The following is a 14,223-nucleotide window of genomic DNA, read 5'->3' on the forward strand; positions in this document are numbered from 1 at the left end:
TTGTAAGAGTAGCGAATGTGCACACTACGGTTAGATCTTGATTTCCTATAACTTCTAAGATCCAACTAAATAAATCAAACGATTAAATACTTTGTTACTCCGAAGAATGTGTACGTATACCACTACTAACGTATGCACTCGTTGGTAAGAAAATGAAACGCACTTCAGTTTCAGGTACAAAACCCCTGGATGCATATCAGGGGTGATTACAGCAGCAGCTATAGAGCAAGCACATATATATTACTAAGCACAATTGCACAAACCACTGGTTTCAGTAGAACTGAACTTGAGGATATGTCCTGGGAACATGTCTCAACAAGAAGTCATATCTTTGAAGGTTATTATACATGTAAAAACTCAAATTTTTACAGTAATAGGGTGCATTAGAGATTACACCGGATTATTATATTATGACCTCATTCAGTCACAGTATCTTTAAGCATTACATAGTCACACATATTTACATACATGTATACATAGATGTACACATACAAAAACATTTCTAGCCATGCCCCACCCGTGGGAAAAAGAATTGCTGAGCACACAAAACTGTCTATCTACATAAACATGGATTGATGAGCAAAACTAGGCCTAGGGTTAGAGCATTATTGGAAGCTATACAGATGCCACGGCCACAACACGTGCTAGCGTTGATAAACTGCCAGACCAGCCGTCCACAATTCCAGTACAAAGAGCACACAAGAACGTCTTGCGGAAACAACTGAAGCTTCGTCCGCAGATAGGAAGTTCTCCCTCATTCACTTGTTACCCTGGAGTATGAGAAGTTGCTTCAGCAAGATGGACTATATAATGTTACAAGAACATAAAAGCAGGAGTAACTGAAGCATCACATGAACGGAAGATGGCAACTCTGCAGAGATCCAAGATTTTCCATGCCTTCAGACTTAATTTGGTCACTTCCAGAATTACACGATGACAGCAACCTCAGCTGCAATCAGGCAGAATCCAATCAGAACGTTTTACTATAACAAATCAAACTATATTCAAGTCAGCAAGTGTTGTTAGAACAGAAAATATGCCCGTATCAACATAGCTAATGCATTATCTGTACAAACTAGAAACCATGGCAATAATTTATTTAGCAAAAAAACAAGGTGCCATAGAAAGCTTGACCCCAGATATCTAGAACATAGTTGGAACACAGGTGGATGAATGTAAGCATGTGTTTGTTATTAATGCAATCAACATAACACTAATCATGAAATTAGTCAGCCAAATGTTTGTTATTTGGAACATTATTAATTATCCCAAACTTCGAACACAAATTCAGCTAAAAAGAATCCTAACAACATTAGCTAGCATAAACTTAACTGCACTAGCTAGAGGAGCCACATGAGTGAAATGGTAAAACCTAACGCTAGTGATGTTTGTTAGTACAGTTCAAACACTAAATCACTCATAACATGCTTACATAGCTACAAGGTGCAGAAAATCCGTAGAGAATAAAACAGAGAGAAACTTACATGTGCCTCAAAGTCGGGGTTAGTTAGGTTCATGGATAGATTTCTCATCAGTAATAGTACCTGTCAATTTGTCATATCGACCAATGTCATTGCAAGTGAAACAGAATATTTATGTGAAGAAAAACTAAAAGCAATCATAAATCAAAACAGTAGAGTGGTGAAAAAGGAAAGGGTAAATTTCACAAAACTACAGACACTTTGACCAAATTATCACAAAACTACAATTTAACATTAATTTTATCACAAAACTACAGATTTAAGGTGGAGTATGCAAAACTACAGATTTAAAAATTAAGTTATCACAAAACAACACCTTTAGAGTTTATATCCCCACCACCATTCTAAACATTACAGTTTCATGATTAATTTGGTTCTAAATATGTAGTTTTGTGATAACTTGATTACAAAATATGTAGTTTTGCGACACTTCATGTTAAATCTGTCATTTTGTGATAAAGTTGACATCAAATTTGTAGTTTTGTGATACAATACCTTAATTCTGTAATTTTCTGATAGCTTGGTCAAAGAATCTATAGTTTTGTGAGATTTATTCAAAGGGAAAGGAAAACAACCAGGACTTGGGACAACCTATATATCTCTATACAATAGAACATCTGTGTTGGGAAAAGGTTATGACAAGAGTTCCAAACATTCGGAAACTATATCTCAAACTTCAAGAAACATACCGTTTCAACATCAATTGGATCCATCGCCTTTAACTTCTGCAAATGCCCACTAGTATCTGGATCAAATATGCTTCCCAGAAAGCTGTATACTTGCGCAAAATCTGGCATAGCTGCATGTGGAACAGATAGTAACAAGTGTAAGGATAAAGTGGAAGACGATACTCAGCCAGCCCTAAAGGAATATTTAACTAACTTAAAGATGGTATCATATATTCATACTTCACAATAAGGGCTTGTTTGGTTTGTGACTAAGCTTGCCACGCCTAACCTTAGTAAAGTGTGGCGAAGAAAACGAGAGCCACAAGTTAAGCAAACTGTGGCTAGAAATTGAGTCTATGACAGGTGGGTAGGGTGCTAATAATCTGTGGCAAGCCAAAATTATGGTATGAACCAAACAGGCAATAAGTAATTCAAGAACATTAAATACATGTGAGTAGTCAGGACTCAGGACCTCGGAGGTAGATGATTACTTGCAACCATGCAAACAACTTGAGAAATGAGACTGGTTTAGATCCCCATCAGGGATCATAAACTATGAAATGTGATGCCCTTAAGGAACCAAGTATTAAATCCAACAGTACCCTCTCTTTTAAGTGAGTACAAAACTTATAGATAATCTGATGGTCTGACCAGAAGAGGGGGCATTCAGTTTGCAATGGTTTCCTACAACCATTGGTCCAACGTACGAACTAAGCCATTTCCCACACCATTGGTCCAACATACAAACTAAGTTGTTGATCAACATATATTTGCCAAGGTAGATTTGCAGAATGCTGGATAAGGGAAACTCACCACGTAGTGGTCGAAGCACATTTTCTTGCTCAACAGCTTCAGAAGTTGGCCAAGTTGCAGATGGGCTTTCTATGCTACTAGAGCAGTTATTTGTTGCAACAGCACCTGTACCTGTCCATGTGAACATTTAGTATTTCCACCACAATCTACTAATATTGAGCAGAGTTAATGACCATAGTAGGTAACATACCTTGTGTGCGACTTGCACTGAAAGGTTGAGCAATAGCATTATCCCAGGAGGGTACTGCAGCACTAGCATTTACATTTCTGATGACAGGAGATGTATCCATGGACATAACACAATCTTGTTCCCCTAGAGGAGGAGGTTGCGATATAGCAGCTTGTGAAACTGCACGAGCTAAATAATTCCGATTACTACTTCCTAACTATAAACAGTTGATTGCAAAAAGATCAAGACTAAGGCTTTTGAGAAATACAAACCATTTTTAGAGGCCTTCTGAGGGTATGGATGAGCAGCCTTCCGCTTTGGTCTGGGTGGAGGCAGATGTTCACCTGTACCATTTTTTTGAACCTTCAAGAAGTACTTCTGTGCATGACTTCTTATCTGTCAAACGAACATATGTTTTAAGATTTTGCAAGAGATACACCAGAATGACATACGGGCATTTCATACTTTTCAGCATAATACATTGATCTGCATTTTGAACTTTCAGCATAGTGTAATTAAACCTCCTAATGAGCGTTAACATTTGTTCCATTTGTTTGTCATTTGACTTGAGAGTAGATTTGAACAAGTTGTATCGACTACATCTGCACACAAATGTTGTCTCTTTTTTTCCTGAGAAAAGTGAGTGCTTAAATTTTCACTTCTGGGAAAATACAAGCCAATAGAATGAGTTCAACAATGAATACACAAAATATATTGGCATGTTTCAAGTAATGCATGGCAGTAACAAACTTCAAATGTTATAACATATCAACCAGATACATATAGAATGCCTCAGCTCAAAACATCAAGATTCCTCCAAAGGTGAGCAAAAAAGAACGAAAATGCTAACCTGTATCACAGTTTTTGAGCCAACATATGCTTCGATCTTTTTCCAATCACGATCAAACCTAAATAAACAAAATAAAAGCAAATTTAAGAAGTGCTTGTAGGAACAACATTGATACTTTAAGCACCCTGAATATAATTAATAGACAATCAATAAATTACACAGAAGTCGCCCCAACAGCTGCATGTATGCTATTGAGCTTCGAAAAATATTGGCACTGCAAGAAACGCTAACAAATAGAAGTCATATTCCAGAAAAAGGCCTATGGTAATTCAAATTGCAGGTCCAGCAAGAGTAGCATGTCGCTCTGTTTTCAGATGTGGAATATCTGAAAAATACATCTCACGCATTGATAAAACAATAGCACATCCCACATTTTACACCTAATGTTTCTCTGAATTATTCCAAGATGTAACCTTTTAACATTTCTTATCCTACCATGCAGAGCAATTGACAGCGACATTAACAGAATTTTCCCCACTTAATACATCTAGATCCAAGCTATCCCGAATATCTCCAGTTTTCCTTTAGCTAGTCTATGGCTATTGGCTATATAGATCGACCAATCACAAAGGAAAATATGGTAATGATAAGTTGGTCTACAGACCTGCACTGCGTGGCTGTCCAGCGCTTTAACAGATCACATTATAGTACTACAACGCAATATTGCTGAAAACCTATTACACAAAATTGGTCTGCTCAAGCAACCTATAAGAATTCCTTGGCAGGTGTTATACTAGAAGACCAAGGCTTCAACAAGTCTGGCCAATCCATCCATAACTTAAAGAATTCTTTGGGGAAAAAAAAAGGCATTATCTACCCCTGTGGCTAACAAAAATCATCAAGAAACCCATCTGCAGTTGAAGCTATCGAGCAAAATAACTGTGACATATGCTTATCAATGTTTGGTTTTTGATCTTTGATAGCATTGAATTTCCCTTTTTTCTTTTAGTACAACATTTTCAGTTTCTATACAGTTTCAACCACCTCCGCCTTTATTTCTTTTTTGTTTTAGGCCTACAAGCTGTTTTGTAGTACATCTTTAACTTCCACTAATAGAACGGTCATGAGGTTGGACAATCTCTAACACTCCACATCAAAAAAAAAAAAAAACAATAAGGTAGCAATGAAATCCTTGTTGTAAACTACAACCTCCAGTTTTGAATATATGACGTTTAATGACTGGAGGGAGCATAATTTCATGCTAGCCTGTAGTCCTAAAACACATATCATTCTAATCAACAGTGATATTTTTAGACTACAATAACCACTCTCTTACCAGCATTAAAACTAGTAAGTCATTCAATTACACAAAAATTCAAGGATAGGAATATTATATACATCCCTGCTCCTAGAGCTAGGAGATTGTAAGGATCAGATTAAGCATGCCTATTGTAACCGATAAAATGATCATATGGTAGAGTGATATGGACCGTTCTACATCAGAAAAGACAATAATAAAATGCTTGTAAAATGTCATAATTTAGTTTAGTTGATCTTGGGGTTTTTTATCGTAGTTTTTTTTTTCAGCATTTGCTTTTAGATCGCTAAGATCACGTATATTAAAGTTTTCCCACAAACTATTTTTAATCGTAAATAAGTTGTTTTACTAATGATTATTGAAAGCAAACTGACGAGGCAGTAAAAATTGTATTGTAGTCCTAAGCTCCTACAGCTATGAGATTGTATGCATCAATTAAGCATGGCTTCAAACCATAAGCCCCTGTTCTCAGTATGAAACCTAGCCAAATTATTAGACTGCCAATTCACGAATCAAAATCCAAAAGTTCATAACCTACCTAGAATGGGAGACTTGGACGGTTCTCACAATGCCCACTAATCAAAAACCAAAAGTTCATAACCTACCCACTAATCACGACAGCTCAATTTAACAGATTCGACCAAAACATCACCATCCAATTCGACCCACAGTCTAAACCTATCCTCAATTGAACATCGCCTCCAAAAAAGCCGTCTTTCAAAGTACCCAGATTAGCATTCGCAGGAGCAGATGCAGCCTCGCATCCAATTCCCCCCAACGAAACAGGCAAAACCCGCTTAGAGTAAGACGAGTACAACCAAAACCGCCAAACATTTCCCCACCCAAAAGCAGAGACCGCGGGGGGGAGAAATTGGGGGGGCACTCACAGCTGCAGCGCCTCGAGGAACTTGTCGTGCTCGGGCTCCGTCCAGCTCTCCCTCGACTTGGTGATGGTGTACGGCTTCCTCACCTTCCTCGCCTCCTCCCCCGCCACCGGCGCCGGCACGGCCATCGGCGGCTGCAGCGGCGCAGCCACAGCCCCCACCTGCTTCTCCTTCTCCTTTCCTCCTCCCCCTCCTCCTCCTCCCCCGTCGCCCGAGACGGCGGCGGCGGCGGCGGTGGCGTCGAGCGGCTTGGGCGTGGTGCTCATCGAAACCATCAGCCGGGGACGTCGGCGGGGGCTCGCGGCCGCGCTAGCTCGATAGCTAGCTAGCTAGGGTTTGGTTCGCTCGTGCGATGCCGGTGCGTGCGTGCGTGCGTGCGTGTCGATCGATGCGGGGAGGGGAAGGGGGGCGACGAGACGAAATGCGTGCGTGCTGCTGCTGTGCAACGAAGCGGATGTTTCTTTATACTCCCTCCATATATTTGTTTTATATAAAGTAGTTGATTTTTAGGTTTACGTTTGATTATTCGTCTTATTTAAAATAATTATTAATTATTTTATTATAATACGATTTATTATTATATGAACTTTAATTATATGTTATAATTTAGATATTTGATATAAATTTTAAATAAAATGAATGGTCAAATTTGATTCTAAAAGTCAACGGTGTCATAAAAAAAATATAAAAATATGGAGAGGTCGGTCCGACCCTGGCCACAAGACGCGGGGTGAGGCTGACGTGTGGGGCACACGTGTCAGGGGGAGAAGAATGGGAAGTTGGTTAGGGTTGGGTTTTGTGATGGTCTAGCACGTCACGGAATGATTTGCTCGTGATGCTGCCGTGATACGTGTCCTCTGTGGTACAGTATGTGTGGTCGTGTTGGTTGGTTGACTGTGTTTTCATTTTTTTTATGTTCTATTTTGTAATTATTTTAATTCTATCTAAATTTATTTACGCGTGAATAAACTTAAATACATATAATTAAAATATGGATAAATCTAACTAAACCTAAAAAATCTTATAATATAAAATAGGGGCTTAGCGTTTTTGCTTGCTCTGGATAGGTAGGCCTGGCCTTTTCATGGTGGGCCAAGGCCAGTCCATATTTGGGCCTCATTTTGTGGCCCAGAAACTGAATTACGCATTGTTGTTCGTATTGTCTGAAAATATTAATACTATTATTTAACCATGATGGCTGTGGAGTCGAAAATGCTGGCTGCAGCTGCTCATTGCAACTCGCTGCACCGATCAAATACACATTTAGTCTTCTAGATCATACTTGCAAAGAATTAATATTAAATCTATGGTTGCTACTTTTAGGTTGTGTACCGTTAAGTAGAAAGCTCCATCCATTCTCATTTACCTGTGCTTTGTTCCATCCCTAATCCCTTGCATGTTTTTCGTACCCTGATGTCTTACTTAGGCCCAGCTCAGGGAGTTTAAGATTGTGGTAAGTTAGAAGTAAATTGATAAGAATCTAAAAAAAACTTCTATCTTTTAGTTTATTTTTACAGCTGCATCTTCTTTCAAAAACTTCGTGAGAATCTGAATTATTTGGAAAAGGTAGAGATTCTGAAAGGAGTTACAATGGTCAAAAGCTCTCTAAACCAGACATTAGTTTCACCATTCCTCCTCCTCTTCCAACTGTAAACAAAACATGGCTCACACTATCATCTAGAGAGGCACGTCCGTTGACATAAAACGCACGTGCCACTACCAAACAAATGACCTTTAAAACTTAAATTCTGGTGTTGTATTTTAGTGGTTTTTTTTACTTTAGTTTCCTTTTCAGTATTGGTGTTTAATTTGCTACGAATATAATATAAAAATGTTAACGGTAAATCATTTTCTCACTACTACGCTGTTTAGCGTATTACTTGTAATTGGTCAACGGTGACGGCCAGAGTGAAAATACAATGTACTCCTCCGGTACAAAGCCTGATAAACTTTTCTTTTTCTGTTTCCAGAAGTGAGTTTGACAAAGAAAATTGCCGTCGGTTATCCACACCGTTCTCGACGTCAGATATCCTGATTCAGACATGTGCATCGCATATTCGCATCATCAGGCAGAAACATTTCTCGGTTGGTTGCAGAAAAGCTACGGTGACATTCCTGCTGTTGCTAGAAAGTCCCGGACAAGATTATGCCTGAAGCTACCCCTCAAAAATGAATGCGGTTGATAGCACAGCTCGATCGGTCTGAAAGCGTTCATCTCCCAATATTTAATGACTCGACGTTCATCGCCAATTCTGAATCACCTGAATTACTTCATATTTAGCTTTCAAAAGCTTCTCTCAAAAACATCACGTCGAAATTTTAACACCTAAATAAAACATTAAATATACATGAACATTAAAACTAATTACACAGTTATGAAGAAAATCGTGAGATAAATCTTTTAAGCCTAATTAGTATGCGATTAGCCATAGATGCTACAGTATCAACAATGTGATAATGACGGATTAATTAGACTCAAAAATTCGTCTCGCGATTTTTAGGCGAGTTATGAAATTTATTTTTTTATTCATGTCAAAAATCTCTTCTAATAGCGAATAAATGTTTGACGTGACTCTAAAAAAAATTTTTTCGCAACCAAACAAGGTCTTAGCTCGGTGACATCGCCATAGCTCACTGCTGAAGAAATTGCCGGTGTTACCACGTACCAGTACAACAGTACAAGCGACATGAGGACAGATCGACGGATGCAAGTGGGTGATGACCGATGAGAGGCATTGCAGCTAAACCAAATCCGCCGCTCGAATCTGCTTAGATATCATAAATAAACTATACTCCTCTGTTATAAAGAGAACCAATTTTTCGATTTCCGTGTCTACACTTAAAGTATTATTCATGATTTATTATCTAATAAAAACAAAAATATCAATCGTAAAAGAAATTTGAATAAGACGAAGAGTCAAAAATTATATGTAAAAAATGAAATATTTATTTATTTTGGGACGGAGGAATTACGTATGAACTAGCAGCAACCTTCTAATCGCAGAAAAGAAATCAGGTTAATTAGTACAGCACTGATTATAAGATAAAGATAAGTGTAAAAGGGTGAGGTGCTCTTGTGCGGTCAGTGAGATGAGCACTGCGGAGAAGAAAAAATTCCTGTGTCTGACAACACCTCCAAAGAGGCAGTGATATTTTTTACAATATTCTATACGTTTCAGTTTGGTGGTCGGGCCCACGGAAATAAGTGCTCCCTCTCCCTGTCTCCCAAAACAAATTAATTTTTTATTTCTTACCTATAATATTTAATTCTTCATCTTATTAAAAAATATAATTAAAAAATATAATTTTATTAGATGATAAAATATAAATAGTACTTTATATGTGATTAATTTTTTTAAATGCTTAAAAAATTTTAAATAAAGCAGATGATAAAATGCTCGACGCAGAAAAAAAGGTTAGTTTTTCTAACGAAGTCACGCAGAGAGTAGGTCACAGAAAAATCAGAAAAAACATCTTTTTTTGCGGGGTTTGGTCATAATTTCTTGTCCAATTTAAAACCCAGAAGAAAAGGAAGAGGAAAGGAAGAAAAAGATGGCCTTTCTCTCTCTGCTCTCAGCTCAAGCCCCGACCGCGAGTGTGAGCTACTGAACTCGAGAGCGGCGGGGCGGGGAGGGGAGGGGAGGGGGGCCTTGATCCGACAAAGTTAGTAAGTTTCCTCACTCCTCCGATCATCTCATCCGATCTGTGAGCTGGGTTGTCGCGTGATCGTGGCTCGGCTCCATGAGCTGCAGGGTGCGGGCGACCTGATTGAGGAAGCTTTGCTTGTCTTTCTGGTTCTTGGATGGCTTCTTGATTTTGATTATTTTTCTTTTTAGATTGGTAGCTTCAATTTAGTAGATATTTATTGAGTTAAATTTTCACTTATGAGTAAAGATCTTCAGATGGTTGTAGTTGCTTGCTTCTGAGTTAGGACTGATGTAGAAAAAGGAGGAAAAAAAACTTTAGATGGATTCATTCAAGATCCGATTAGTTGATTGGATAAATTCGTTTTTGGAACCATTTGCTTACCCAGGTGAGGTTATTGGCAACAAAAGATGGTTACTTTGGTCCCCAAATGGTAGGACATGTAAAGTTTAGCTTCTCTGCAGCGAGCTATGTGCTGTGTTTCTTTGTTTCTTTATTGGCTGGTTGATCAGTTAGATTCTTTAGAAATTACTCCTTCCGTTGCTCCTGAGTAGTGTTGAGTTAACACATGTGTCACCTTAATGCTACTTTGAGTCAATGAAAAGCAACTTACATTTTAGATTCTACTATCAAGTAAAAGAGGTTGTGGGAGTTGGAGCTTTTCAGAGGCAGCTCAATTACACTGAAAGATACTCTATTATGATTGTGTTGGAGGGACCCTCCTTGGCTTTGCAGTTGTGAAAACACACTATTGCTTGCTTCTTATCCAGTCCATTGTCACTAGTCGCTATCATGTGCCATTTGCTGATTGGAATTGGAATCCATGTCCAGAAGATCCTAGTTTTTAGTCATTAATTATCAGACATAAGAAAATTGAAACGTGATCAAAATACATCCTTACAGGGTTGGTTAAGATCTACATTTGTTGTCCAAAGGTTTCAAAACATAACAGCATGTTTCCATCTTATAACATATTGCTGTAGGAGTAGTTCCTAATATCAGCCAGCTGGCAAGAAGTGCAATGTTTTTATCATCTTGTTGGCTACTGCAAGTTGCTTTTTACAATGCTTATCATGCGAATGCATGTTGCTGGACTTTTACAATAATTTCCTGTTACTTATTTTCTTTGAAGCCTTTAATCAGGCTCTAAGATCCTGTCAATGTCTATTTGGAGATAGGATGTCGGAACAACAGGATAGTACTAGTAAAAGCTCTAGCTCAAGCATCAGCAGCAGCACACAAGAGAGCGAGGAGGAGGTAACTATCACTATAGGTAGCCTCCTCGCCCAAGCAAAGAACAGCAGTGGGCATAGTCTTGGAAGGCGCCTATCTCAATTAGGTTCAATCCCGGTAATAAAGAGTATCAATATTTTCCTTTGCTTTTCCTCCCTGCTATTTGTTCCCTTGAAATCATCCTTAGCTGTACCTGGTTAAATATTGGAATTCTTTTTACTGCATGTTGTTAAATAAAAAACATAAATTCCTTAGCTTTACAATAATGGATCTTCTGCTAAGTTTTATGATCAAGTACTGAGTACGGACGCCCTTCTGTATGGCAGCACACTCCTCGAGTTAATGGAAAAATACCTAATCTTGATAATGCAACCCTGGATCATGAAAGATTGTCAGAAAGGTAAAATCGATCTCTCTCTCTCTCTCTCTCTCCCTCTCTCTCTCAAATACGACATGCGAAGGCAGTATTTCCTCTCTTTAGAACAGTATAGCTGTTTCATTTTCTTATATGGTATGTCATTTGTAGTTTTGTACTGATGTTTTCTTCTTGACAGGTTGGGCAATTATGGTTTGGCTGAGTTTCAAATAGAGGGTGATGGAAATTGTCAGGTTATTTTACTCGTAGAATTTAAATTACCATTTCATTTATATGCATCACCTACACTATTTCAGAGTAACTTTTAGACTAATTCCCCTGTGTTGCCTGGTCTTGATACTATGGGCCTGTTTGGGGGAGCTTTAGATTCTGAGAAACTGCTGCTTGGCAGCCAGCTTCTGAGAATCTGGAAAAGCTCCTAAACCCAGCTTCTCCAGATTCTGGATTCTTAGTTCATTTTTCAGAATCTATAACTATAGATTCTCAGAATCTGTGGACCGTTTGGGACAGCTTCTGGCAGAAGCAGCTTCTGGCAGAAGCTCCCCCAAACAGGCCCTATGAAGTGTTTAGTAGAACACCTATCCGTGCTTAAGTTTGTTGCCTTTTCACTCGATGCCATATTGTTACAGTTCCGAGCTTTGGCAGACCAGATATTTCGCAACCCTGATTATCACAAACATGTGAGAAAGTTAGTCATGAAACAGGTAGATTTCTTGCCTTAACACATAATCTTTCACTCTTTCTTGATAAAATAAATGTACTACACATGCCATGCTTGATTATGTACTTTCATGAATATGCAACTATGCTGAAACTCCATCCCTGGTTTTTACTATTTAGCTAAAGGAATTCAGAAAACAGTATGAAGGCTATGTACCTATGGAATATAAAGTCTACTTGAAGAAAATGAAAAGGTTCTAATACACTATCCAGAGAGATTTCCCGTTAGTTTTGGCCTACTTATTCATATTTCATAATCATTCCCTTGCAGATCTGGGGAATGGGGGGATCATCTGACTTTACAAGCAGCTGCAGATAGGGTAATGTTAGTTGTTGTAGTCTTTATGATGGTTGAATGGCTTGTATGAACAAAGACTGTTAACTGCAGGTCCTTCTTTAGACAATTTTGCTGCAGATCTTTCTGAGTGTTAAACATGTTAATCTTTTATGTCTTAAACACACCTTCAGGACATCAAACGAAACTGTTAATGCATATACTTATTACCGTTGGCTCATTGCTGGCAAACATCCATTACGCAGTCCTTTGAAAGATACCTGTGATTTCCTTGTTTCTTATAGCATCATTTTTTCATACTGTTGTGTTGAACTATATAAAGAAGGTAGACGGTATAAAGAAGTAGATAGTCAGGTTTTAATTTGTACTGATATACCCCCATTTGAACTGTTATTCAAGATGATAGCATAGCCTGTCACCTTGGGCATCCTATCATCATAGATCATGTCTGTAGATTGTAACACACTTTTGTATCTCCTATTGTCTGCAGTTTGGTGCCAAAATTTGTTTGCTGACGTCATTTAGAGACACCTGCCTAATTGAGATTGTCCCCAGGGATGTGACTCCCACAAGGGGTGAGAACTGGGATGCTGTTCTGCTCCGATCATCACATATTTAGTTCCATACAATGCTTTTCATCTCACATACAGTATTTGATCCTTGCATGACCTGCATTTTGTAGAGCTTTGGCTAAGCTTCTGGTGTGAAGTGCACTACAATTCCTTGTATGCAACTGACGGTGGGTGTATTTCTTAGACCATTTGAATATCGAATTTGCGCTTACGATTCTTACATCATTAAATTATAACAATTCCTACTACTGTGTTTCTGCATTGCTAGTTCTGAATGTGTTCCTGTTCTCCACACTGCAGATCTTCTGACTCGAAAAACCAAGAAGAAGCATTGGCTGTTTTAGGGCATCTCACCTTGAGCTTCCTTGAGCTGCTGCTGCTCTTTTCCCTTCAAGTTAGCAGCGTCTGTGATGCTTACTAGTTACTACCATGGCAAGTTGGCAACACAGCTGATCACACTGCAATTCCCTAACCTGAAGAAGAGCTTATGTACAGTTAGCTTTAGTATTTCGCAAGGAACAACAACTGGAACTGTACAACTTTCAGATCCATGAGCCTCGTTCTGCACGGCCAGATGGCCCAGATGTAGTGTAGTTCTGCTTTTTCATAGCTTGTTAATCTCTGATCTATCCAGATGCTTTGTAAAATCATCAGGTGAGCTGGCTAGATTTTTACCATATATAAGCTTCAGTTCAATTCTCTAATTCCAAAGATCGTTTTGTGAAACTGAAGTATGAATTTCTCGGTGACTAGCTGAATGTATATGCTTTGCAAAGGATAAAAACATATTATGTTATTTCTAGAATAAATATAAAATTATTTTTCATGAAATATGTGACCATATTTTTTATATAGGAAATATCTATATCAATTTGATTTTACGTGGATATCCATCAAGATTTGATTGATTTTTAGTATTACGAAGGTAATGGGGGTAAATTGTAAAAATACAATGGGGTAGGTGATGGTGGTGGTAGATTTATCACTAGAGGTTTTTATAGTAGTAAATATAAGACCATACTTGCACTCCTATTTTTCACTTCTGCCTTTATAAGCAAAAGATTAAATCTTCGAGTTAATTTTAGGGTTTTTATTATAGTTTATTTTTTAGTCTTTATTTTTAGATAGCTAAGAACACATGTATAAAAGTTTTAATTATTTTTTATTTAAGAACACATGTATAAAAGTTTAATTCACAAAATATTTTTTGTTCCAAATACACCGTTCGACTCAATCTTCGATCCCTTATTTTCATGTTG

At 38.1% G+C, this 14,223-nt stretch overlaps 2 protein-coding genes across 8 annotated transcripts; one reads left to right on the forward strand and one right to left on the reverse strand.

The window, feature by feature from the left end:
* Positions 1 to 367: 367 nt before the first annotated feature.
* LOC102707128 (protein REVEILLE 6-like) lies at positions 368 to 6,529 on the reverse strand. Of its 5 annotated transcripts, none has more exons than XM_015838253.2 (9): positions 6,127 to 6,529; positions 3,982 to 4,039; positions 3,404 to 3,527; positions 3,153 to 3,275; positions 2,963 to 3,073; positions 2,171 to 2,280; positions 1,485 to 1,544; positions 852 to 949; positions 368 to 770 (listed from the first exon to the last, which is right to left on the reverse strand). In XM_015838253.2, exons 1-9 carry the CDS (start codon positions 6,396 to 6,398, stop codon positions 755 to 757), a joined length of 972 nt encoding a protein of 323 aa, XP_015693739.1. In that variant the 5' UTR covers positions 6,399 to 6,529; the 3' UTR covers positions 368 to 754. The 5 variants fall into 5 exon arrangements, with proteins under 5 accessions (XP_015693739.1, XP_006656360.1, XP_015693738.1 ...); XM_006656297.3 differs by having other exon boundaries at positions 2,963 to 3,067; positions 3,153 to 3,311; XM_015838252.2 differs by having other exon boundaries at positions 2,963 to 3,067; positions 3,153 to 3,320.
* Positions 6,530 to 9,665: 3,136 nt separating this feature from the next.
* On the forward strand, positions 9,666 to 13,675 carry LOC102707594 (OVARIAN TUMOR DOMAIN-containing deubiquitinating enzyme 11-like). Of its 3 annotated transcripts, none has more exons than XM_006656299.3 (10): positions 9,666 to 9,790; positions 10,943 to 11,118; positions 11,328 to 11,401; positions 11,556 to 11,610; positions 12,007 to 12,081; positions 12,218 to 12,291; positions 12,369 to 12,417; positions 12,883 to 12,967; positions 13,075 to 13,131; positions 13,265 to 13,675. In XM_006656299.3, the coding sequence occupies exons 2-10, from the start codon at positions 10,948 to 10,950 to the stop codon at positions 13,306 to 13,308; spliced, it is 684 nt and encodes a 227-aa protein (XP_006656362.1). In that variant the 5' UTR covers positions 9,666 to 9,790; positions 10,943 to 10,947; the 3' UTR covers positions 13,309 to 13,675. The 3 variants fall into 3 exon arrangements, with proteins under 3 accessions (XP_006656362.1, XP_006656361.1, XP_015693726.1); XM_006656298.3 differs by having other exon boundaries at positions 10,947 to 11,118; XM_015838240.1 differs by lacking the exon at positions 9,666 to 9,790 and adding an exon at positions 9,858 to 9,876 and having other exon boundaries at positions 10,947 to 11,118.
* The last annotated feature ends 548 nt before the right edge of the window (positions 13,676 to 14,223 follow it).

Source organism: Oryza brachyantha, chromosome 6 (genome assembly GCF_000231095.2).
Source record: "Oryza brachyantha chromosome 6, ObraRS2, whole genome shotgun sequence".
In the NCBI taxonomy this organism is placed as follows: Eukaryota; Viridiplantae; Streptophyta; class Magnoliopsida; order Poales; family Poaceae; genus Oryza; species Oryza brachyantha.

What these genes read in the sequence shown, in the direction of transcription:
- LOC102707128 (XM_015838251.2), bottom strand. Translation starts at nt 6,398, where the DNA reads ATGGTTTCGATGAGCACCACGCCCAAGCCGCTCGACGCCACCGCCGCC. An exon ending in CAGTGCAAGTCGCACACAAG is followed by an intron (nt 3,074 to 3,152) that starts GTATGTTACCTA and finishes TCACATGGACAG; the next exon opens with GTACAGGTGCTGTTGCAACA. An exon ending in TGTGCTTCGACCACTACGTG is followed by an intron (nt 2,281 to 2,962) that starts GTGAGTTTCCCT and finishes TTCCACATGCAG; the next exon opens with CTATGCCAGATTTTGCGCAA.
- LOC102707594 (XM_006656299.3), top strand. Translation starts at nt 10,948, where the DNA reads ATGTCGGAACAACAGGATAGTACTAGTAAAAGCTCTAGCTCAAGCATC. An exon ending in AGGGTGATGGAAATTGTCAG is followed by an intron (nt 11,611 to 12,006) that starts GTTATTTTACTC and finishes ATATTGTTACAG; the next exon opens with TTCCGAGCTTTGGCAGACCA. An exon ending in GGATGTGACTCCCACAAGGG is followed by an intron (nt 12,968 to 13,074) that starts GTGAGAACTGGG and finishes TGCATTTTGTAG; the next exon opens with AGCTTTGGCTAAGCTTCTGG.